Here is a 26,533-nt window from a genome sequence, read left to right on the forward strand (position 1 = left end):
CCCATCCAGTCCACTAGCCCTCCACCCAAGTGGAAGCCGATGTATTTCCTCTCCTTAGCTAAAGGAAGTGCCAGAATAAGCAGCTGTGAGCTAGATGTGAGCACCTCTGCGTATGCTTGTTGGCACTGTTCAACCTTTCTGAAGCTGTAGAGTGACACCATTGTACCACTGGTGCACCAACCAGATAGGAACACCATGGCTCCCAGGGTCACCATCCTTTTCTTCTCATGTCTTCTCCTCTTCGGTAAGTAAAACATCTCTTTATTAGTGTGCATTCATGGTATTGCATTCTCTTTACAATGAAAGCTTATGCACTCTTTTAAAAAAGCCAGCTATTTGGAGTGATGCCACAGAAGCCATGTTTGGTCCCCTAAGGAACCTTTCAGTGGATGCTTCTATATAGAACCATTTCTCTAAATGAGATGAGCAAGAGTGAAGAGCCTTTTTAAAGTTTACAGAACCTCCACATAGTGTAAAGATGCTAAACCAGTTTTTTATTTTCCCTAGAACCACACATCCAAGCCAAAACCGTTATGGAACCTTTATTTTTAGGAGTATGTTTGATGAAATATTGCAGCGGACACAATCTTTTAGGTCTTCTTTAAAGAAACTGAATGAAGTGCCTGTTTTCAATGTACCTGTGTTGGAAGTTGCTTACAGAAAATCTGACATTATAATTAATAGTCTTAAAATATTCAAATAATTTGATAATTTATACTTTGTTTTTGGCTGCAACCCATTTCTGAAAAGATTATGCTGTTTAATTAATGCTGTTTAATGAATTAATGCTAATTTAAGTGGTGACTGTCTTTTCAAGCTTTCCAAACTTTCCAATTTTTATTGTCTCCACACGGTTAGTAAAATCAGTTTAGAGATGTTTAACAGGTCCCCATGAGCTTTGAATAATTTAGCCCCTGCAAGTCCCAGATGAGTCAAAAATTTACTACTGTTCAAACGTTTGGAACCACTCCATCCACCATTAGTTATAATATTGTTATAATCATTGTAATTTTATTCAATAATACCTTAAACAGCGTATATTGAAAGACTATAAACGTGATACCAAGCAATGTTTATTGTCTCCACATGGGTAGTAAAATGCCACTGTTTTATAGATTTTTTTTTTACAGATTTTCATGAGGATAAGTGTGAATTTATTTACCCCAAAACCAGGCTTTAGGAAAGTCAATGTTTCCTATACTAGCTGTGAGGTGAGGAATACGATTTGAGATCATATTTAGACAAAAGCTTTGAATTATTTAGCAAAGTCCCTAAATCTTCAAGTCCCAGATGAGTCAAAAGTTCACTGCTGTTTAAACATTTGGAATCACTCTTTATATTAGTTATGGTTGTTATTTTATTCAATAATACCTTAAACAGCGTAGACTAAAACACTATAAACATGATATCTGATGGTATTTTTAGATCTTATATTGAAGTATTTTTAGGTATTTTTAGACGTTTTGTTAAGTTATCTGCTATTAGATTTGAAATATGAGGCATTCTGGATGGTACTTTTTTTATAACTGCATTCTTAATGTTATAGAACTTCGTCAGTCAGTAAAAGTATCTAAAGCTCTGTTCATCATTCTGGACACATCTAACATTTCTTAACCCTGCACAGCATGTTATAAATTAGTTGAGATTGTAGAATACAAGCATCATAATGGAATCATCATATATATATATTATATATAAGGTTAGGGTTTTATATATATATATATATATATATATATATATATATATATATATATATATATATATATATATACATACATACATACACACACACATTGTATATACATACAATGTCGGAAGAAAACCTTGTATCTCCAAAATGGTAACTTTAATAGGAAAAAAACTACTTTACTTTTAATGTAAAACAATGGAACCAGACTTTTTTCAAAGTCATTTTGGGTCATTTCCTTTGGTCCATTCATCATATAATTTGCATACAATGTAAAGGGTAATGGGTATTTTCAAATTATGTCAAAAACTGAAAAACGTCAAAAATGGAGATACAAGTTTTCCTTCCGACAACAGCAATATAAATATAAACATATAAATTATTGAAAACAGTGATTCCAAACATTTGAACGATAGTAATTGTGTACAACAGTAAGTAAGATCTCCTGAGGTATGGGTGCTTGAGAAAAGGCCTAAATAACTGAACTTGGAAGGTGAAGAGTGGCGAATTGTGTGGATGTTTGTTTTGCTTGTGTAAAGGCATCGGCCTAGTGTAGGCATTTTCTTCTCATGGTAGTGATTGGCTGCGGAGATAGCCGGTGGGAACTGCTCTGCCCACTCTCTCTCAGGGAAAAGACACATTGTCCAGCAAGTGAAACCTCAGTACGGCAAAATCTACAGCAAATTTTCCATCATAAATTACCAAGACGACCAGTAAACTGGTCAACACCCAGAGGCTCAGGAGGCCGAAAACACAATTTTTTTTTTTCCTGTTTTATAAAAGGTTAACCAACACTTGCTGTGTATCAGAATAATAGATTACTTTAATTCACAATCAGTTCAAAAGTAGTTAATAATTGCTAATTTGCATGTCAAGGGACAGTAGTTGACTCTGTATAAAGACGTTTCCAAAATGCTCCAAATTAATTCTGCTCCTGTTGCAATCATTTCACCTGCTAGGTCATTTAAATAAAAGTTCCCAAATGGTTCTTGGCTTGGACTTATGGGTCTATGAAAATTCTTTTATTGAAATATAACCTTTACATTTTTCACGCTCAAATGGTTCTCCAAGGAACCATCCACTGAAAGGTTCTTTAAGGAGCCAAAAGGAGCTCTTGAATGATATTGTCCCAAGAACTCCTTGTGGCACCTTTTCAGAAGAGTGTGATACAGAACTGTGTAAAAAAGAGACCACGCTTTCATTTATTCAATTTCCGAAAAAAAGAAAAAATTATGGGACCACTAGAACACTGAAACTGGAGGTCTTGTATATTAAAATTAACTCTTGAGTCTAGATAGGGAATCGGTAACCCAAATGTTGAGAAGAGCCATTTTGTCCTTTCAACAAAAATCTAACCACCTTGGGAGCCACAACATTTTATATCCATTTAATGAAGCAACGTTTTTCCATCTTAGCTGTAAATATGTCTCAGCATATGCTAATATATCAGTGTAGACAAAAAAATATATTATTAATGAAAACGCAGACTTACTTTGCTCTGCTTTAAGCTTTAGCTCAGCTATAGCCACTTTTCCTGCATCTCTGGCAGGAAACGTTTCCACAAAAGAGGAATAGTTTCTTGTAAAATGTCTCTCGACAGTTGATTTTTTACGAGGCTGAAGTCAGCTTCTCGTTCACCAGCTTCTTGTTTGAATTTTCCTGTTTCACCTTACAAGGTGCTTGAGGCGTTAAAATGTAACTGCTGCACCATTTAAGGTGGAACGGAAAAATTCAAACAATGTGAATGAGAAGCTGACTTCATCTTCGAGACTTTGTAGTGTTTGACAGTTTCTCGTTGCAGATTAAACGCATCAGGAAACCAGCTCAGTGCTTATATGCAAATAAATGCTAAATGCAAATAAGCTCATTCATCTAAAAATTATCGATGTTCATCTTAAATCTTTCTCCTTGCCTTTTTCGGTAGCTACAAGCTAGGCGAGATTTTTGTCTATGTTGCTATGCTGACCAGCAGTCTGCTCACCAACCTTCAGAATTAAAGGTTATTAGCAGGTGAATAGGTGCTAATAGGTGCTAAAGGTGAATTAGCAGTTATACATACATATAACTCCAGCATTTAAGACTGTTTAGTGTTAAAGCTGTGTTAGAACGATCAGCTGAGCTTTATTTTACTGCAAAGAAGGATTTTTTTATTTTTACTTAAAAATCTAATTCTGTTGAGCCACGTGTTGCCAACCCCTGGTATAAATAATTGGGATTACTTGGATTGTGAGAAGCAGAAAAAGCAACCAACTTCTAGACTGAACTTTGAAGGTGTGTAAAAATATCACTGTAAGTTTCTTTGAAAAACTGAAAGCAAGTCTTTTGAAAAGATTGGAAGCTGTAATAAAGGCAAATAGTAGAAACTGAGCTTGAAAAATTTGATATTACACTGTGTTGAAGTCCATTTGTATATTATATGTTTCTTGCTTTTGGCTGGAAATTAAATAAATGAAATAATGGTCTCTGACTTTTGCACAGTGCTATATGTACCATTTCAATCAGCCAAAATTAGATGGAGTCGGGCCTTAGCTTTATCTTAGCTTAGGACATAAATCAAACATAATTATAATTCAACCAGACAACAAGAGAATAGAGACTGTGTCCATCTTGGAAAGGAAACATTGACAGGAAGCTTCCGATAGCCTCTCGGGAATGAATGAGGGCTCCACAGGATGCAGCTTTTCACAGCTGTGCTCATAGTTAGAGGATGTGTGTACTGAAGGATGAGGGAATGCTTTTTTTTGGTCATTGGATGCGAATTAAAGCCTTTTAAAGCCTTTGTTAAGGCCTCAAACAAGTCACATAAGTCTGTGCCAAAAAGGAAAGACTCAAACGTTCACCCTGTGATCTCAGAGTCAGAGCTCATTAGATAAGTCCATTTCAAGGCACAGATGTTCAACTGTATTGCCTGACTGTTTATGAATAGTCTATGAGCATAAATTCTATTCAGAGTATCTATGGAAGCCAATTTCTGAAAAATAGAGGACAAAACAATTGTGTGTTTCTTCTTCTCTGTTTCTGGCAGCGGCATCTCAAAATATGGACTTAGTTTGATCTTAATCATAATTCTCATATATTGTAGACCAAGATGTATTTGAGTTTTTCTTGAGATCTGCTTTTTATTTACTTACATATACTTTTGCAGAAACTTTGTAAATGTGACATTTTTTGTAAATTATATTGATTATTATTATTATTATTATTATTATTATTATAACCCCCTATGTATGGCAGGTCCTGGCAATGTACATAGTTCTGTAATATTTGCTGTTAATGGCAGATAAAATAAATAATAACATAATATCTCAAAATAATTTATAAATTTACTCTTCTATATTGTGATACATTCAAAAACAGTTATTGAATTTCTGGAAAGTAGTTATTACAAGATTCTAAAATCATTATTTCAAGAAAATGAATCACTATTTTAAAATATTAAGTCAATATTTTGAGCAATATTGCTTTTTTCAAAATAGCAAATCAATATTTCAACTTACTGCTGACAGAACCAGAGAGGAAAAAGCATGTGATTTTTTTCCTTCTTTATCTAGATGTCCGTAAATATTAGACAACTGCTAGTAGCGTTATATGCAAACATGTACACAAGAGCCTTTTCAATTGAGTAATGTCAATCTTTTTACCATTCAGCAATCAAGTCTACTCTAGCAGACTCTGAAGCAAACGGTAAGTCTGTTTATCACAGTAGCTCAGGCCTGCACTGACCTTCACAATCTGCTCATTAGCTTTAACTCTGTCGTTCACGTTCAGCCAAAGGTTAAAGCAAAGGCTGTTGAGTAATCAACTAGTGAAAATCCTGAAAACTTGTCTGTGCTGTCATTTCGTTTTAACAGTATGTCATACATTCAGTCTTTCAGATTTGAGGCAAGTGTGGGTGCAGCTTGCATGATGCTAATCGGTGTATATAAGCTTTTATTACTTGTTAGCCACATTAGCATTGAAGCTCCAGAAATTTTTGAAAAATACTACCTAATTCAGAAGTTAAGGTGTAAACAAAGCAGCTCCGAGTGTTTTGATGTGAATAGTTCACTGAAGGTAAACTCACTCACTTGCATTTTCTTTACAGTGGTTGTGATAGAAACCTACAACACAAAGATATCCATTTTATTTACTATCCAAAACCACCAGCGGACCTACACACATCTTCTGAGTTTTTATATGTAATGTTGATGGTGATAAATCTGAAAAAAGTTTTCTTTGGAGACTATTTTGCCTCACAACAGTCTGCAAGCACCCCTCCACCATGAATAGATTTAAACGTTTTAGACCACAATCTTGACAACTATCACTAAAACAATGTCTGAGGAATCAGGCAGCATATTCATAACCCTTTTGTGTAATAGCTGTCTGTGGTGTAGCTTTTAGAGGCATTAAACCCTTCAGATGTCTGGTTCCTATCACCACCACTGTGAACAATTCTAGAATGGATCCTTTCAAATCAAACCTCTCTGAATAATTTTGTTTTCATCTTAATCATTTAATACAGCAGAAAAAATGGAAAATCAGTGGAATACCCAGGACAATTTGGACACTAAAAGGGGAGAAGGTGTAAATTTGATTTTTGAAAACTATGAAGATTAGTTGTCCAAACATTGCATGCATTTAGTTCAGTCCCACGATTGGCACCTTGTCCTAAAATTTGGAGTACAGAACAGATCAGAATGAAATGACATTTTATTACAGTATGGCTTGTTCTTTAAATATAGTGAGGACAAACGTCCATGCAAAGTACATCATCTGCATAGATGCTTGTCATATTTTGCCTCCTTGTCAATTTCAAAACATTCTGAATAGTTTTTACCTTTAGGTCCCACAAGAGCAAATGAACTGCAAATAAAATATGAGCTGCTAACACTGAAAACACTCATCAAAATGACGATCCCAGTGCGACATTTTACAAACGCAATGCAAACACAGAAAACACATCCAACTTCAGAAACGCTGCAGAGTCAATGACAACACAATGGAATGTTTCCAGAAGACACTCAAAAAGAAAAGGAGCCATTCAAACTTTTAAATTCTACACAGCATAAACATTCACCGGTGTAAGTAAATTAACTTTTAATTGATCAGATAACTAATGTCACTGTATCGTCATAGGAACTAGCTGTAGAGTGTAAGTGTAAAATTGAAAATAGCAATACCAGATGTGACTGATAATTACCGAAGTATAAATATGACATGTCAGATGGCCAACAAGCCAGCCAAGATAACCATGAGTCATCAGAGAGTCTTCCAGAAACATTTCCATTGTGTTGTGGCTCACTTCTGTTGTGCTGTGACTGGCTTTGCAGCATTTCTGAAACAGTGTTTTCTGTGTTTGCAGCGTGTTTGTGAAATGTAGTTCAGGTGTAGTAATGCTGATCAAAGTGTTTTCTGCATTTATGAGTTTGCAATGCGTTTTTAATTGTACTGTGTTTAGGGTCTTGTCAGCCACTGCACTCATATTTAGGAGGATTTGATGCACAGATCAGATAAGCCACTACAGTGCTTGCAGTACACTTTGTGCAAAAAGAATTTTTCAATTATTAATGTCAAACTTTTTACTACTTAGGAAATAGTACATCTCCCTCCCAAAACCCAACAGTGACCCAAAATGGTGAGTATCACTCTGACTGACCAGTACAGTACCGTAGGGTTTCACTGCTGTGGATTACATCTATTTTTTTAGACATCAAAACCAAGATGTCACTGTCTGCTGAAAACTATTTATTAGGGGGTTTTCAAGGGAAAAAAAAATTATGTTTTGTTTTGAAGAAAACCTTTTCCATTTTTGTAATTTTTAAGTTTTTGACATAATCTATAAAAGTAAAGTAGGTTTTTTCCTTCTCCTGTAAAGTTACCATTTTGGAGATACAAGGTGTTTATATATATGTAAAATCAGGTATGCCCAAATGTTTGACTGATACTGTAGGGGAAACAAGGGGCCAGTTGGTCGGTCAGCACAAATTCCAGGTCTATAAGTGGAACTCTCACAAGAATGTAACACAATAGTGATTGCTCTCTTGACCAGCATTCAATCAAGATGTTAAGAGCTCTGAACATTATTCAATATATATTCATTTTAGTTAGTTGAAATGGCAGTCAGCTATATTTTGATCATTTAAAAGCCAACCAGAAGTAATGCCAGCTAACCTGAAGTATCTAGTGTCTGTTGTCATAAATATGTTGTTATACACTACACACATGCTAAATAGCACAAATAGCTGTTTGTATTATATTTACATTCAGTTTCTAACAACATGTTTTGCCTGTAGTGAGTCTATATCAAGATGAAAATACCACACTGTAAAAAAACAATAATTTGTTGACCTATGTAGCATTTTTTTCTTGTTACCTGAACAAAGAATTTGAAAAATTGCTGGTTATAAATGTTAAATTTAGTTAGTGCAACACAATTTACCTCACTACTCAAAAACACTTAAAATATTTAGTTAAAAAACTGAAATATATACATTCCGAGTACATTACATACATTACTCTAATTCCGAATAAGATTTTCTGACATTGAAAGTGTTTGTCTGAGATACACGACAGAGAGTGAAACTGTGCCAACCAACACTGCATTCCTCTACATTAAAGCATGATAATCATATCAGACTGTAGGCCAGTACAGTGTTTAGAGTCCAGTACTGTATTTAACACTATATGCAAAGTATTTTTCATGTATTTCTGTTTTTCTATTTAGTAAAAGAGATCACTGCCATAACAACACCAACACTTACCATCTCAAAAAGCCCACAAGTGGTAATAACTGGTGAGTTTTTTTGTTGTCTTTTGCACAAGCCCTTTCAGTAGATTTTATTGAAACAATACAAAGAATAACATGTATGAATAATTACATATTTATCTGTACACAGATTATTTTAATCACTAAAGTGAGTGCTGTACAGTCCTGTTTAATCTGACTAATCACATCGCTCCAAAGAGTTATTTTTGTGTGCATGACATATGTTACTGTATCCATCTTGAATACCACTTTAACCTCTAATGCTGATTAATCTTTAGCTGCATGGAAAGCAGTGCACAGTGGCTGAGTTACTCTTAAGTAATTTTCCAATCCAAGCACATAACTGCTCTATTCAAAGGAATTTTCAAACAAGTAATGTCAAACTTCTCACTGTTTAGAAAGCAAGTCAGCTTCAAGTCAGACATTGGGTTCAGCTCCCACATCAACCATTTCACCAACTGGTGAGTTTCAATCTAAATAACCAGTACCAGTGTACCAGTGTTTCACTTCTGTGGTCATCATCATGATGTGTTCCTTTAGTGCCGTAGTTCCAAACCCTGGTTCTGGAGAAGCCCTGCCATGAACGTTCAAATCAGGAAGGGATTGTATTCAAGCTGATTAGTTGAATCAAGTATGTTACAGCAGCAAAAAAAAACAAAAAACTGAATATGCAGCACAGGACGACTCCAGAACCAGAGCTCAGAACCACAGCATTGTGATAGAAAAGAGTAGCATTATGCTTAATGTTCTATCACTTGTTTAAGTACTTCATAAAGAACATTTATTTGTTGAAAGTGTAGCAAGTACTAGAATTCCCATAATAGATACAAGTCCAATGTAGGAAAAGTCTGAAGGAACAATGTATATCATGAACTTTTGTTTTGTGCTCATTCTGTGTCTTTCATTCTTAGTCAACACAACAGGGAACAGGACAACAAGCCCCACCATAAACACCAGTGGGACACTTGGCAAAGATAAAACCTCACCACAAACAGAAGGTGTGTGTGTGTGTGTGTGTGTGTGTGTGGTGTGTGTGTGTGCACATGCAGGGAAGTGTACACTGTAAAGCCTGATGAGCTAACCTGTTAACCTGCAGGCTTATGATTCAGCTGTTACGAGAGTGAAGAATGTGGGCTTTCATTCCACCCTTGCAACCCAAAAGCAACATTATCTAACAATTTTACCTTAGAATAACAGCTTCAAAATCATTTTGATGGTAAACTGACTTACTATAGGGTGAAAGGCGTCTGTCTTTGCCACTCCAGGCCTGGAGCGCCTGCTATAGCGCTATGTGACTTGGAGGAGTGTGCATGAGACCTCTTACGAGAACTACGTAATGTTTTACGGCACCACATCTTCACCTACGACACCAACAGCTACGGTTCTTCAGCTAGGTATAAGAAGAAGCTTGCTCGGTATTCCCAGCATGGACCTCTTGGCAGAGACTGTGGAGAGGTGAAGAAGATGATGTCGGAGGAAGAGAAAAAGGGGGAGAGACTGGTTAAGAGTACATCTCAGGCTTTTATTAGTTTGTGAAAGCTAAAAGAGATAGAAGGATGCAAGACCATCTCACGGCTAACTGGCAAACAATAGAAATTTGACATCGCTGCCAATGCTATTTATAAAAGATTGTGATGTAGGCTGTTACCTTGTTGTGTCATCCCTGTCTCATAGAGTTTTGTAGTGTTTCTGGATGCCTAAAGCCATCTAACCTCAGTCCTATTTCAGGCTAGCATACAAAAAAATAAAATAATCTCACATAAAGCAGTTTGGTCAGTCTTTGCCAATCTCACATCAAATAAGCCTTTAAAGTTTGCAATATCTTGTAATAAAAACCAGTCCGCCTTACTTTCTCATAGTTTAGTTACATAAATATGATGTATTAGCTTGCATATAGCAATATTAGTATTATGACTCTTTAACAATCTCGTAATTCAGAGGATTCAGTGATGTTCAAGAGAAAAATGTACAAAAAACAAAGCATTTTGGGTTCTGAACATTGTTATTTACCACAGGGTGCACTAAAGGCAATTTTTTGAAAACTCCATTCATATTGACCATAGACAATTCAAGCTCAGACCCAGAGTTCCAAATATGGGCATGATGTGGACCACAGAGTGACACACGACATCAGTGGTCTATGACAGAGATGCCATTTTACCTATTATGAGTCAGTGTACCTTCAAAATGATTTTGAAGCTGTTATTTTAAGGTAACATTTACATGATGTTGCTTTACGACTGAGCTCTGTTCTGACTGGTTGACTTGCATTGCGCCCCATTCAAAAAACAGGCTGGCTGAAATGCTCTTTATAACTTCGATGTGACTGTTGTTAATGGGTGGAGCTAAACTGCTGAGCGCTAAATAGGTGAATAAATGGACCATCTTGCCAAATGCTGACAGTGTAATCTTGAGTGCCAAGATAGTCACTGCAGTGTCCAGCTAGCACAGAATCTCACTCAATGGCAGGGAATATAACTCAGCTCACTCTTTCTAAATATTTAATTTATAACGTAATGTTGACGGAATGCAAAGGGCGGAACTTGGAAGTACGGAAGTGCAGCGCCCGGACAGTCTGTGGCGGCACATAACAAAAACACAACTGGATAAGCGAGAAATCTGACCGGCTCCCTCTGCATTAAAAGCCAGGTCAGGTCAGGAGTCACAACACAAATGATAAGAAGAGACATTTTGTCCTTTCAACAAAAATCAAACCACCTTGGGAGCCACAGCATTTAATGTCCAGTATGTCTCAGTATGTGATGATGTCCTAGTATAGGCTAAACAATATAAACGAAAACGCAGATTTACTTCGCTCTGCTTTAAGCTTTAGCTCAGCTATAGCCGCTTTCCTCCCATCTCCGCCAGAAAACTTTTCCTCAGGGGTAAATCAGTTAAATGTCTCTCAACGTTCGACTGTTTTACGAGGCTGAAGTCGCTTCTTATTCTCCAGCTTATTGTTCGAATTTACCCGTTCCACCTTAAATTCTAACTGAGGCGCCGAATGTAAATGCGGCACCATTTAAGGTGGAACGGGAGAATTCGAAAGAGAAGCGACTTCATCTTTGTAACTGTTTAGTGTTTGACAGTCTCTCGCTGCAGATTTAACGTACCAGGAAACCAACTGCGCTGCTTATAAATGCGAATAACGCATCGTTGCTAGGTGACCTGCAGTCTGCACGCCAATTCTTAGTCGTTGCGAAACAGGGCTTTCGCGCTATGTTTCACACGACCCGTCTCGAAGATACTTTACTGACACAGCGATTCCCCTGCCTCACTCTACAACGAGACCAAAACCGAAGTTATAAAATCACTAAAGAAAACGGGTAGAATAGCTGTAACATGTGCTGCGTGGACATCCATCACCACTGGATCTTATTTCACCGTAACTGCGCATTTTATCACAGATGAGTGGCAGCAGCTTCACGTGCCCCAAACGAGCACTTGGAGTAAGGAGTCTTCTATTATAAGTGTGCACGTTTGGTTGTTTTATTCATACATGCTGTCTTAATTTTACTTAATTTTGCGTTGGCATTGACATAATTAATGTTCAGATGGTATAACTAGACATTGTCACGTCATTGACTGTAGACAAGGGAACTGTGTGCTTGTAACAGAGGGGAAAACTCTACATCCAAATCTTGAACAATCTTTGAAAACAAGCCATTATTGACCTGTTTGTTTTTGCCTTTAAAGTTACTGTGTATTTGCTTGTATAATGTATATTATGTATATTTTTCTTTCTTCCACAGGACCCCAGACTACACAAACTGCTGCAACTCCTAAACCAGGTACATCAAACCTTCTCTGTTTTTCTTGTCTACAACATACACTGTCTTCATGTGACTTCCTAAATGGTAAATTACAAATCAGAAACTCAGGCACTGGGTTGATATTCAAGTTTCAAAGGTGGAACATGACATACATTGCAAATATCCTACAATGTGCCCAACACTCATATGGGGCCTTCGTTCAGCAAAGGTTGGTCATTTCACAACCAAAAGTGTTTTTTAAACTTTAAAAAGGTCATTTACACACATGGTTCATTGAAGAACCATCCAGAAAACATTACCTGCACTCAGGATAATTCAGTGCAGCGTAATATTGCTGCTTAATGCCCTGATGAGCTGATTAAGGCTATCAAAATATCCTGATAATTTTTAATGCTGGTAACAGCTGACAATCACCAGCTTCTTGTTTGAAATTTCCTGTTCCACCTCAAATGGTGCAGCAGTTATAATAATACCTGCTGTGCTGCTTAAGGTGGAACAGAAAATTTGAACAAGCAGCTGGCGAAAAAGAAGCTGACTTCAGCTTCATGGAGAGCTGAAAGGCATGATATGATCTATTATAAGTGTGCACGTTTAGTTGTTTTATTCATACATGCTGTCTTAATTTTACTTAATTTTGCGTTGGCATTGACATAATTAATGTTCAGATGATATAACTCGACATTGTCACGTCATTGACTGTAGACAAGGGAACTGTGTGCTTGTAACAGAGGGGAAAACTCTACATCCAAATCTTGAACAATCTTTGAAAACAAGCCATTATTGACCTGTTTGTTTTTGCCTTTAAAGTTACAGTGTATTTGCTTGTATAATGTATATTATGTATATTTTTTCTTTCTTCCACAGGACCCCAGACTACACAAACTGCTGCAACTCCTAAACCAGGTACATCAAACCTTCTCTGTTTTTCTTGTCTACAACATACACTGTTGTCATGTGACTTCCTAAGTGGAAACTCAGGCACTGGGTTGATATTCAAGTTTCAAAGGTGGAACATGACATACATTACAAATATCCTACAATGTGCCCAACACTCATATGGGGCCTTCGTTCAGCAAAGGTTGGTCATTTCACAACCAAAAGTGTTTTTTAAACTTTAAAAAGGTCATTTACACACATGGTTCATTAAAAAAACATCCAGAAAACATTACCTGCACTCAGGATAATTCAGTGCAGCGTAATATTGCTGCTTAATGCCCTGATGAGCTGATTTAGGCTATCAGAATATCCTGATTATTCTTTTAATGCTGGTAACAGCTGACAATCACCAGCTTCTTGTTTGAATTTTCCTGTTCCATCTTAAATGGTGCAGCAGTTATAAGTACACCTGCTGTGCTGCTTAAGGTGGAACAGGAAAATTTGAACAAGCAGCTGGCGAAAAAGAAGCTGACTTCAGCTTCATGGAGAGCTGAAAGGCATGATATGATCTATTATAAGTGTGCACGTTTAGTTGTTTTATTCATACATGCTGTCTTAATTTTACTTAATTTTGCGTTGGCATTGACATAATTAATGTTCAGATGGTATAACTAGACATTGTCACGTCATTGACTGTAGACAAGGGAACTGTGTGCTTGTAACAGAGGGGAAAACTCTACATCCAAATCTTGAACAATCTTTGAAAACAAGCCATTATTGACCTGTTTGTTTTTGCCTTTAAAGTTACTGTGTATTTGCTTGTATAATGTATATTATGTATATTTTTCTTTCTTCCACAGGACCCCAGACTACACAAACTGCTGCAACTCCTAAACCAGGTACATCAAACCTTCTCTGTTTTTCTTGTCTGCAACATACACTGTTGTCATGTGACTTCCTAAGTGGAAACTCAGGCACTGGGTTGATATTCAAGTTTCAAAGGTGGAACATGACATACATTACAAATATCCTACAATGTGCCCAACACTCATATGGGGCCTTTGTTCAGCAAAGGTTGGTCATTTCACAACCAAAAGTGTTTTTTAAACTTTAAAAAGGTCAATTACAAACACGGTTCATTAAAAAAAAATCCAGAAAAAGGTTCTTTGGGGAGCCAAAAGTGGATCCTTTATGGCACTGCTCCAAAAACTCACTGTTCTACTTTAATTAAAAAATACATACATGCATGTGAAACAATTCAAGACAAAAACATACATGCTAGTTGTGTGATTTGTTTTTTGCACCAAACATTCATGCTAGTTAGATGACACAAGCGTGCAAAATAAGTTACTGAAAAGCTTTTCAAGCATAACATTACCTGCACTCAGGATAATTCAGTGCAGCTTAATATTACTGCTTAATGCCCTGATGAGCTGATTTAGGCTATCAAAATATCCTAATTATTCTTTTAATGCTGGTAACAGCTGACAATCACCAGCTTCTTGTTTGAATTTTCCTGTTCCACCTTAAATGGTGCAGCAGTTTCATTCTGACACCTGAAGTGTTATAAGAATACCTGCTGTGCTGTTTAAGGTGTAACAGGAAAATTCGAACAAGCAGCTGGTGAAAAAGAAGCTGACTTCAGCTTCATGGAGAGTTGAAAGACATGATATGAGCAGGTTGCTCTGCTTGACAGGTAGGTAACATTAACTTATTTTTGCTGTTTCAAAGAACCAACAGATCAGTATTGTTTTGTTCTGTTTGCTAATGTTTGTGATAGCTAATCACAACTGCTGCACCATTTAATCTGGAATGAGAAAATTTAAACAAGCAGCTGGTGAAAAAGAAGCTAAATTCAGCCTCATAGTTTTAACACTGGTAGTATTTTTGATAAGTTTTGATGAGTTTTAGACTATCAGAATATCCTACCTAGAGTTTTACATACAGAGCTACTTATAAATATGCGCTACAGTGGGACATTTCAACAAGGTAGCACAACTCATCAGAACACCCTCCTTACTTTCTTGTCTATCGGATAAATTCACTGATATAGAAAACTCCATTAGCAGGCAGAATACAGTTAAGACTCGTCACCTGATGGTTTGGCTAAAACACAATGGAAAACATTCAGTATGTGCTGAAGCCACCAGGTGCTACCCAATTTCATGCACTTGGCAACCGTCACTTAAAATACTTAACATAGGTCATTATTAATTGGCTAAAACTTGGACTTGCATGTGGAGTAAAAAGTCTGTCTTCTATTACAAGTGTGCATATATAATTGTTTTATTCATACATGCTGTTTAATTATTCTTAATTTTGTGTTTTTTAACTAGACTCTCATGTCATTGACTGTAGATGAGGGAATTGTGTGCTTGTAACAGATTAAAAGTGGGGAAAACACTACAGCCACACTAAATCTTAAACAATCTTTAAAAACAAGTTATTATTCACCTGTTTGTTTTTGCCTTCAACATAAAGAGTTATAACTTAACATTTATTACTTAAAAAGGCCTAAGTGTCTTCAGATTTATGTAGAATTTAAGCTGTTTAACTTATTTCTTTCATTAAGCAGCACAGTTAGGTTTTACAGTGTATTTGCTTGTATAATGTATACTATGTATATTTTTCTTTCTTCCACAGGACCCCGGGCTAATCCAGAATCAGGTACATCAAACCTTCTCTGTATTTCTCTGTGTTTCTCTGTGATGTCTCTAACATACACTGCCTTCATGTTACTTCCCAAGTGGAGAATTACAAATCAGACACCCAGGCACTGGGTTGATATTCAAGTTTCAAAGTGGAACATAACATGCATTACAAATATCCTACAATGTGCACAGCTCTCACTAAAAACATGGAGGGCCTTAATTCCACAAAGTTTGATCCAAAAGTGTTTTTTTTTCTTTATTTTAAAAAGATCATTTACAAACATAGTTCATTAAAGAACCGTCCAGAAAAAAAGTTCTTTGGGGAACCAAAAGTGGATTTTCTATGACATTGCTCCAAAACCTCACTGTTCTATTTATACATGCATGTGAAATAATTTGAGACAAAACCTACACGCTAATTGCATGATTTGCTTTTTGCATCATCAGTTCATTATTATTAAATTCAGTCAGACTACACAAGTTGCCAGCTTAACTACAGCCTTTGATTACCATGTAGACCAACTATGAAAACAGAAAGCATTCAGAAGAAAGATGCTAGGGAACTGTGGGAAATGTGTGTAGTGAATTCAAGCAGTCATAACATTTGTGTAGTTTAGCCCAACAATTGCCCCAGTAAATTGTGTAGAGATGCCCCTGACCTGAACACCATCTCAGAGTACCTTTGTAGCTGGAATGCTGGGATTTTTAAACATTCTTTACACTTACAGGCCAGTTTATTAGACACACTTACCTTGTCAATATATCTTGCAGGTATACAGTTAAAAGCCATGGCTTATCTTTTTCTATGCATATTTTGTGTTAATTATCATCTTGACCTTTATCAAGAGTCAGTTTCTGACCACAGAACCACCGTTGCCTAGATATTTTAGGTTGGTAGACTGTTCTCAGCACTGGCAGTGTGAAAATCCTGGCAAGAATAAGAATGATCCACCACCTAAATAATATCTGGTTAGTGGTGGTCATATGGTGGTCTCTACATTGATGGATGGGGTAATGGGAGGGATGAGATACTGATCAGTAACAGATGAACTTCAGTCAGAACAAACGAAGTGTCCCTGTATCAGTAGTCACCAGCCTTGGACCTGGAGATCTACCTTTCTGGGGAGTTTTCTTCCAAACACTACCTAACCCAGTTGCTCCACTAATTAACTTCTTCAGAAGTCCTTGATTGGCTGATTGGCTAATGCATTAGCGTTAGGTAAGGGGAGCGGAGCATGTTAGATGCAGGTTGGAACTAGGAGGAGGGTTGGTGACCACTGCCCTGTGTGGCAGGTGTTTCTGATAAAATGGCCAATAAGTGTAGGTGCAAGGGACATGTTTCTAATAAATAGGCGTCTGTGTAGTTTGAAAGTGCAGGTTATAGGATGTAGTACCACATAAGCAAAAGAAACAAAAGTGTTCTATATACTGTAATTGTGTAAACTTGAAATCTATCTTCTTCCAGATCCTTCAAAAGGAGGCAGTGTAAATGAGACTGACTCTAGCAATGACATCCAAACACATGGTACGTTTGTATGTTCATGTATAGGTGTTTGTCTGCATGCATGAGAATGTTTGGTTGTCTGTATATCTGAAATCTGATATCTATAATTATACTAAACATATCTGAACCTGACTGCAGTTATAGGAGCAGAGCCATAAGAGTTACATTTTTAATGTAATGTTCACATGTAAAGTAAAATAAAAAGGCATCTTTACTCATTGTATATTTTTGTCTAGATGAACCATAGGAGGAAAGAGAGATGGAAGGAGGCTCTGGTTGATAGCTTCATTTTTGCAGCTGATTATGAATCTGAATAAATAATAGTAGCACATGACTAATATTGTGTAAGAGCATGGAGGAGTTGATGCAGGTTTAATCCTATACAGTTGTTAATTTGAAAGATTATTACCCACCTTTAGGTTTAAAGGGCTAATGATACATAAACCAGATATGAGGAAAGGACATGAATAGAAGAAAAAATCGTCTGACTCAACATTTGTCATTATTGTTTATTTATTGATCATGTATGTGTATTTTTCTTTCCTCCGCAGGGCCACAGTCTGATCAACCCATTTCAAATTCAGGTACATCAAGCTTTCTCTGTATTTCATCCAAGTAAAATTTCGTAAAGATGTCTGCAACATGCACTGTCTTCATGTCACTTCCCAACTGGGAAATTACAAATCAGAAACTCAGGCAGTGTGTTGATTTTCAAGTTACCAAAGTGGAACACAACATGTGTACAACTGTCCTACAATTTGGACAACTCTCATGAAAAGTCATGGCTCAACTCTTGTCATGGAGGCCTTAATCCAGCTACGTTTGGTGATTTCACACCAGGAGGGTTTTTTAGTCTTTAAAAAGGTTGTTTACAAACACGGTTCTTTAAAGAACCATCTATGGAAAAGGGATTTTTTTTTGGTGATTGTCAGAATTTGATAATTCATCAACATGTCATGTCATGTTATGCATGCTGCAGATAGTAGATACAGTGTTATTGCTGTATTACACATTTTTCTATGTTACGGATAGAAAATATAGTGTTACTGCTGCGTTACGCATAGCAGACACAGCGTTATTTCTATGTTACAGATAGGAAACATGTTATTGCTGTTACACATAGCAGTGGTATGGCTATGTTATGCACAGCAAATATAGTGTTGTTGTGTAACAGCTTCTACAGTGTAATTGCTGTTGTATTCATAATGTTATTGCTACGACACAGATAAAAGTAATTTTGTTATCCCTGTGTTACAGACAGCAGATATAGTAGAGTTTTTGTCTTACTGATACAGTGATTATTATATGTTACAGATAACGGATAGAGTGATATTACTTTGTTACAGATAAGAATTACTATTGGCTTCTGTTGCTTGTGGGAGTTGCTGGTATCGGCACAGTGATGTACTTCAAATGCTGCAAAACCCGCCGTCATGCAGGTATTTATCAAAATGCAGATTTCAATGGACTACTAAAAAGTGTTCCATTTGCCAGTTTATTAGAATCACCTACCTTGCATTTACACTAATTGGCCTTATAGGTACATTTTGTAGGTTTACAGTTACTGACTGAAGCCCATCTGTGTGGTAAATTTTTCAGCCATGCTCTACCCCATCCATCAATGAAATGGGACCAATCACAGGTCCACCACAGGTCCACCACTGGCCTTAAAACACTAGTGATGCTTACATGATAGTGGCAGTGTGTATGTGGCACTGGTTCCATCATATCAGGAGTTTTAAACATCTTAATATCACTGCTTTGTTGAAAATAGTCCACCAAGCAAAAATATCCACCCAAAAGTGGTTCTGTGGTCAGAAAGTGACCTTTTGAACTGAACTTTCTTTTTTTCCTTTTTAGAGACGACAGACAGCGGAACTGAGAAGTGAGTATTTGTTTTTGGATAATTTGGACAGCAAGGCAGCTTCCTATAGCACCCATTACATCAAGTAAATTCAATATAACACTCTTCCTAGTGTACATAATATGGCCAAAAGTATGTGGACGCCCCTCCTAAATATTGAGTTCAAGTTTTTCAGCCTTACCTATAAAACACCCAACAAGTGTCTTAGTTGTAGTTAAGTTCATAGCCATGCAATCCTCATAGACAAACACTCGCCATAAAATGGGTTGTACTCAAGAGTTGAGTGACTCTGAAAGTTCACTTTAGTCATTGGATGCCACCTTTGCCATAAGTCAAATTTCTGTCCTGCTAGATCTGCTCCAATCAACTGTAAGTGCTATTATTGTGAAAAAAAAGGCTAGGTGCAACAACAGCTCAGCCAAGATTTTGTAGACCAGACAAACTCAAAGTGGGGCCACCAAGTGCTAAAGCATGTGAAAATTGCTTATCCTCTGTTGCATCACTCACTTCAGAGCTCCAAACTGCCTCTGGAAGCAACATCAGCACAAGAACTGTGTGTCAGGAACTTTATGAAATGGGTTTCCATGGCCAAGCAGCTGTTCAAAAGCCTAAGATCACCATGCACATAGCCAAATATATCAGCTGGAGTGGTGTAAAACACACTGCCACTGGACTCTGGAGCAGAGGAAACATGTTCTCTGCAGTGATGAATCACACTTTGCTATCTGAATGTTCTAATATTAGCATACAAAAGTATCAGCCCTGATCTCAGCTACAAACATTTTGTTTAGATTGACACTGAGGGAGAGTTTTAAAGACGCAATAAGGAGCCAAGGTCTCCTGAAGACTAGCTCACAGAAAAGACTGTTGATGTGTAAGTTGTATGCCTTAATTCGTGTAATTTCCATATTGTTGCTGAGCAGAGGAAACGTGTTCTCTGCCGTGATGAATCACACTTTGCTATCTGAAAGTCTGATGGATGAACCTGGGTTTGGCAGAGCACAAATTACCAAAATGCATTATGCCAATAGTAAAGTTTGGTGGAGGAGGAATAATAGTCTTGGGCTGTTTTTCAGGTTTGAGTTAGGCTCCTTACTTCCAGTAAAGAGTAGTATTACAGTATACAAAGACAATTTAGACAATTCTATGCTTCCAGTTTGGTGACAATAGTTTGTGGAAGGCCCTTTCCTGTTCTAGCGTGACTGTGCCCCTGTGCACAAAGCAAAGTAATAAATACATGACTTAATGAGTTTGGTGTAGAAGAACTCCAGTGGCCTGCACAGAGCCCTAACTTCTACCCCTTTTGATTTGTAATTTGGAACCCAGGCCTTCTCATCCAACATCAGTGCCTGACCTCACAAATGCTCTTTTGACTGAATGGGCACAAATTCCCATTAACACACTCCTAAATCTTGTGGAAGGTCTTCCCAGAACAGTGGAAAGGGGGCAAACCCCATATTAATGCCCATGGCTTGGAATGGGATGTCCAACAAGCTTATATAGTGTGATAATCAGGTGTCCACACACTTTCGGTCATAAAAGTTAAAAGTCTAACACAATGGATCCTTTCAATGACATAATGGGCCTCAAAAAATAACTTACTCTAGTCTTCTCTGCTATGAAGCACTCTCACCTGCCTGTCTAAGTGATTCATTTTCTAGCCATTATGCTTGCCTCAGTTTATGTAAATGAACTACCCTAACCTCATATTACTATTTCATCTCCCATGTCTTATATAAATGGTAACATTTTGGGCATGTCATCATGTCCTTGTGCTGTTTAGCATAGGTTGTAAAGTGTGCATGCTGAAGACAGGCCCCTTTGTGCTGTAAGTCTGGAGTGATCAATGTTCTGTGTAGGGGTGGGGGATACGGCCAAAGTATGACAAAATGATACATCAAGACTTTTTCACGATACATGACAAATAGCATGATATTAGTTTTAGTGAAGTTTATTAAGTTGGAACAAAAAAAAAGAACCAGTAGTGCCACATTAAAAAAGTGCGAATGCATTTAGTTTTATTCAGTGTTTTACATACAGTGCTGCACTAAATCCAGTTAAACAGAATTGATCATGCTCTCTTTCTAATCTTAATTGCCTTATTTTTTTTCGATGCCACTGTTACATATAAATCAACGCTAAGATCAGTGCTTTAAGATCTCATAGTGTTTTGCACAACTACCCAGGTTGAAATCTAGCACACATGTGTAAACCACATGAGGCCACAACTACTCACATATTGACGATCTTATGTTGTGAAGTAGTGTTTTGTCTGTGATGCTAATTGCTTTCTGCCATTTCTTCCATGCATCTTAGTGCTTCATTCCAAAGGACTGAAAGTAACAAAGATGGGGTCATGCTGCTCGGAGTGAAGTCATCAGGCGGTGCAGAGAATGGTATGTTGCTCACTGTACATTTACAGCCAATATTCTAATATTAGCATACAAAGGTATCAGCCCTGCTCTCAGCTACCAACGATTTGTTTAGATTGATGCTGAGGGAAAGTTTTAAAGACACAATAAGGAGCCAAGGTCTCCTGAAGACTAGCTCACAGAAAAGACTGTTGATGTGTAAGTTGTATGCTTTAATTCCCGTAATTTTCATATTGTTGCTGACATTTGCAGCCGTTTCTGAGGTCTAAAAAAAATGGTTAATTGAAAAATCTAATGTACAAAATTTTTCACCTATCCTAGATGTAGTTGATCAGCTGAGACAAGTTTGGTGTCCAAATTCTGCTTCTGTAGTTTAGTGCTGGAGTCATGAGGCTAATGTTGCTAACAAGGTCAATACTCAGCAGATGGCTGATGATGATGATGAAGGTTATTTAACTATTTTAGCACAGAGTAAGCAGCTTAACCATGAAAATGAGACAAAGAAAATATCTTAGCCATGCCTAAAAATAGCCCAAAATGCAACTGGCACAACAAGAAGCCACTGCCAGATTACCATAGATAAAGATAATGTCTCTGTTTATACGGGAGTTCCACAGATTTTTAGAAATTACACTGAATTAAAGCATTAAGCTGTAGTCACAAACAAAGTCATTCAAAGTGGTTTGGTGTAAAATGCTCTGTTCTAGAGAACGGTACAGAGTCAGAATTCTTCACAGTGTTGATGAAATCCAGACATTTGAAGAACGTAATGCCACTAAAAGCTCCCTCACCCAAAATTATCACATAAACTGCTTATGAATACTCTGCCTGGTGCCTGAGACACAGTTTTACTATAGTTTGGAGAAGGTTTTGGTCTGAAATATATCTTTTAAAACCATTCATGACGGAGAGGTTCATGCAGGGTGTTGTGAAGCAAAATGTCCCCAAAGATTTTTATTTCCAGATTTATCACTATTTTACCAGAACCAGCATTACAAGCACAAACTCAGACATTCACTGGTGGTTTTGAATATTACATAAAATGGCTATGTTTGGTTCCTATCACCACCACTGTAAAGAATTCTGAGTTGGTAAGATTCTTTGCAATGAACCACATCACATCCAACCTCTCTGAATGACTTTGTTTACATTTCAGGCCATTCATTGTAAGCATCATTAGCTTTTTTTCACTGAAGTATTCCTTTACGGCCACATTCAAAGCACTGTAATAGATTAGTTCAGACAGCTGTTTCTTCTCACTGGTGGAGTTCAGAGGCATCCTCTAAAACTAAACCAGCTCTGTGAGTGCTGGGAGAAGGGGCAGATCTAATCCTGTGTTTTCTTCACTAAATTGTTCCTTTCCTCCTCCTCGTCTGCCCACATCCCGCCCTCTATTGCTTTTTATCAGGCGCTCCGCTTCCATTTACTCAAAGGAAGCTGGTTTCTTTTAATAACTCATTGTTGCTTCGGGCTCGGCCGAGCGAGGGAAGGTGTTTCCTGCTGTTTATCCCTCCACCTCTCTCCCCTCACCCCACCCCTAAAAGACCATTGGAAGATGAAAGATAACCACTTCCTCTACCAAATATTGCCCATTTCGGAGAGGCACCATTGTGTGGCACTGGAGACTTGCGATAGTGATTGTGTCTCTGGACTTTAGCCTATAGTCTTAAGCACTTTTCTAGCAAACTGTTCAGTGATGTAAAGGGAAGGTTTTTTATATAACTTTTTCACATTTCGTGAGAAACATTCTCACACCTTTAGCATCTTTAGTCTTGATGTACAAAGCAGTAATAAGCTTTAATCAGTGTTTGTGGCTACATGAAAGGGGAAACGGTGTCAGCATTTAAGAATGCGTCCCCAAGGACCCCACCAAGTGCAGTGACTTTAAACAGCTATTGTTGTTGCAGAGTCAATACAGCATTGTGTGTGTTCCTATTTACTTATTGTTGGGGTGTTGAGTGGCTGCACGATTTTCAGTAAAGCAGTGAAATCATTCTGGGCAGTACTGGGGCTTTGTAATGGTCCTGACCAGTGGTTGGTTGGCTGCGTTTCAGTACATAATCACATTGCAGTCCATGCTAATGCCTTTCATTTTTTTGACTGTGCTCTTCTGAACATTGGCAGAAGGTTTAGTAGAAATATGTCAGATATAATGAATTTCTAGCTACACAATAGTAATGCTATTCTATAATAATCCACACTAGTCATAATATTCTGTAGAATGTAAGTGTTACTGCACTTGAAATGCTGGATCAGGCTTGTTTGAGAAACTGTTATGATGTCCTGAGGACATGAGATGAACACTCTGCTGTACATGTGTGAGTAATGTGTGCTGGAATTATGTGTTTATATGGTGGTGGCCATGAACAATTGACTGTGAGTTTGTGACCATTTAAAAGCTCTACAGTGACCTCTAGTGGAGACAATAACAATTACCAAAACAGAGAAAAGCACTTCAACAGGGGGGTGTTCCACAAAGCAGGATTTCTCATTTTAGCTGGATAACTTAAACCTAAAGTTAAGCCTGTCCAATAGGAAAAGAGCTGAGGGACATTCCCATTGGACAGTCCTCATCTTTGGGCTTACGTTTTCTGCTTTGTGCTCGCGCATTTTCATAGATGTTCTTAAAAAACAAATGGTTCTTAAATGGTTCTGAGAAAAACTTTAATTGGTACACAGTGCCACAAAACGTTCTTTGATTGATTCTACAGAAGAACCACATTTGGTTCCCTTAAGAACCACGTCTGAGAAAGTGACTGGTAAGTGTGAAGAACCTTTTAAAGGTTTACAGAACCTTCTACTAAACCAATTAAATGGTCCTTCTTTTACATTATATGGAGGTTCTTTAAACTTTTAAAAAAAGGTTCTTCACACTCACTCTTATTTACTAAAATGGCTCCTTAATAAATTATTATTGCATCAAAGCTCTAAGCTCTAAGAGTGTATAGAACTTCTACATTGTGTGGAGGTTCTGTAAACTTCAGTAATATTTGTTACACTCACATATCAGTCCAAAGAACTTGGCACCTTTATTTTTGTGTAGACATGGCTAGGCATAGAATGTTCATGTGAACACATGAAAAAAACATTCATGATTTAGAGAATTATCTTTTAAATTGAACTTCTTTTAACCTCTTGATGTAGCTGCAGCAAAATAAGCAGGAGGAAGAACTGAGACAGAAGCCTAAAGAAGCAGACGCATTGAGCCTGGGACCTACACTGACTACATCGAAGAAAAACTACACTGAAGAAAAATGGATGGCGAGCACCACAAGCTTTACTTACAGATAAAGAGGAATGGGAAATTTTGCACATCATATTTATGTGTATAGTGAATTGGAACCCTGAGTTAATATGAGCAAAAAAGCTGAACAAAATAAACTTTACTCAGTATTTTCTATTCTCAGCAACGTGAGAAAATAGTATGATTTTATTGTAATATCATTGCTGGGAAGATGCATCTATTCGGTTTTGTTCATTAGGATTTCTAGGAGTGCGGGTAATTGTGATATACATATTTTTGAGAAAATATTTATATGATGATTGTTCTTTCCCAATTTGAACAGTTTAGCCTTGCTTAAAATTTAGACATGAGAGTAAAGATTAAGCTGAAAACAGTAATGACGGCCTCTCACAGACATTCTTGTTCATGTTTACCGAAGGTGCTAATAATTCTGCAGACTAATGTATCAGCTGGAAAATGAGTTCAAGCTTTTGAACAAGAATGTTTGGAAGCTGAAAAAGAAGAGAAGAGGTCTCCTTTCTGTCATTTACATACAGTTTCACTGCCAAAAATCTACAGTTCGTAGCGTTTCTGCCACAACAGGAACATATTCATTTAAAGCACTAACTTGCAATCATTACTGACATATTTATGTTAATATTGCACGTACGGTGATCAGCAGGTTGATATTACAGTTATTTTGATCAGTGAGGTCTGGGTGTTGGTTTTATTTCTGAGTTTAGGCTTTAGTACAGCAAATCAGGATCCAGCTGGAGATCATAGATAAACAGACAATGCTCTAAAGCGGACTTTCCACAGCTTAAAGGGCAACATTCTATTTGTGCAACAATGTTTGTGTGTTAAAACTGTAATAGTAATAGGATTGTTTGCATTTTACAATTCTTTTAGGTTAAAAAAAGCTTGTTATTATTTGTTAGACAAAAACTACACAAAATTCAGTAAAATCTCTATAGGCAGTGTTTCTGTTACAGTGAAGAAAAGTTCTGTCTACTTTTCTTCACCATGTCATGTCTGTGGCTGTGGTGTACATATGATTCAGGTTTTTTTTTTACTGTTTTTCTGTTTTTCACTTGATTTCTCGTCATATCATTTATTTTCTGGATAATCAACTGAAAAGTCTTCAGTCTGTACCTTGATCACTACTGTTTACACATTTGTCTAATGTCATGATTACTCGTAACTTTTCGTCCCTTCATTCTCACCAGAGCTTTTCAGTATAACATATTGTTCAAAGAATATGCAACACATTTGTAAAGGCTGGCTTGGGACCATTTAAGATGATGGAATATCAACTCTGATGCCATTTGTGCCTCATGTACTGAAAGCACAGGTGAGGTCTTATCATGGAATTGTGAAAAAAGTTTCTAAGCGATGAGTTTTAGATGCATTTTTTTTTATCATTTTTAGTTTAATAAAAGAAATGTGTGAAATACCAAAACTGCATTGATGGATGAACATCTGAGAATTTGAGCCTAATTTGTGAAAATGTGATCACAAATTTACTTATTTAAATATATTTATACATATATTTATTTATTTTTAGGAGCAAAATTAAAAGGGGTTGGACAATCTTTACAGAACACTGGCAAATATTCCACTCACCCTAACGATTTCATATTGGAGTTTAGAATCTCTACATAATGTTGAGCTTCCAGGTTAAAATAGTACACCACTGAGCTGGACTGTGTTGTAACTAAACCAACTGTGCTAACCTTAGGTTGATCACATGACAAATAAACCACACTCCACACGCCTACAAAACACATACTTTGTAAGCTTGTAGAGTTTCTCATTAGATGGAATGGGATTTTTGC

General features: G+C 37.1%; 1 protein-coding gene across 3 annotated transcripts; it reads left to right on the forward strand.

Moving 5' to 3' along the window:
• On the forward strand, positions 1–26,157 carry LOC118826080 (mucin-5AC-like). 3 transcript variants are annotated; one of them, XM_036596966.1, is made up of 16 exons: positions 2–244; positions 5,336–5,371; positions 7,260–7,304; positions 8,394–8,462; positions 8,834–8,896; positions 9,347–9,433; positions 12,188–12,226; positions 13,073–13,111; positions 13,945–13,983; positions 15,728–15,751; positions 17,201–17,260; positions 17,791–17,823; positions 18,586–18,678; positions 19,100–19,124; positions 21,420–21,499; positions 24,620–26,157. In XM_036596966.1, the coding sequence occupies exons 1-16, from the start codon at positions 196–198 to the stop codon at positions 24,631–24,633; spliced, it is 795 nt and encodes a 264-aa protein (XP_036452859.1). In that variant the 5' UTR covers positions 2–195; the 3' UTR covers positions 24,634–26,157. The 3 variants fall into 3 exon arrangements, with proteins under 3 accessions (XP_036452860.1, XP_036452861.1, XP_036452859.1); XM_036596967.1 differs by lacking the exon at positions 13,073–13,111 and having other exon boundaries at positions 1–244; XM_036596968.1 differs by lacking the exons at positions 13,073–13,111; positions 13,945–13,983 and having other exon boundaries at positions 1–244.
• Positions 26,158–26,533: the final 376 nt, after the last annotated feature.

Source organism: Colossoma macropomum, unplaced genomic scaffold (genome assembly GCF_904425465.1).
Source record: "Colossoma macropomum unplaced genomic scaffold, Colossoma_macropomum, whole genome shotgun sequence".
Lineage (NCBI taxonomy): Eukaryota > Metazoa > Chordata > Actinopteri > Characiformes > Serrasalmidae > Colossoma > Colossoma macropomum.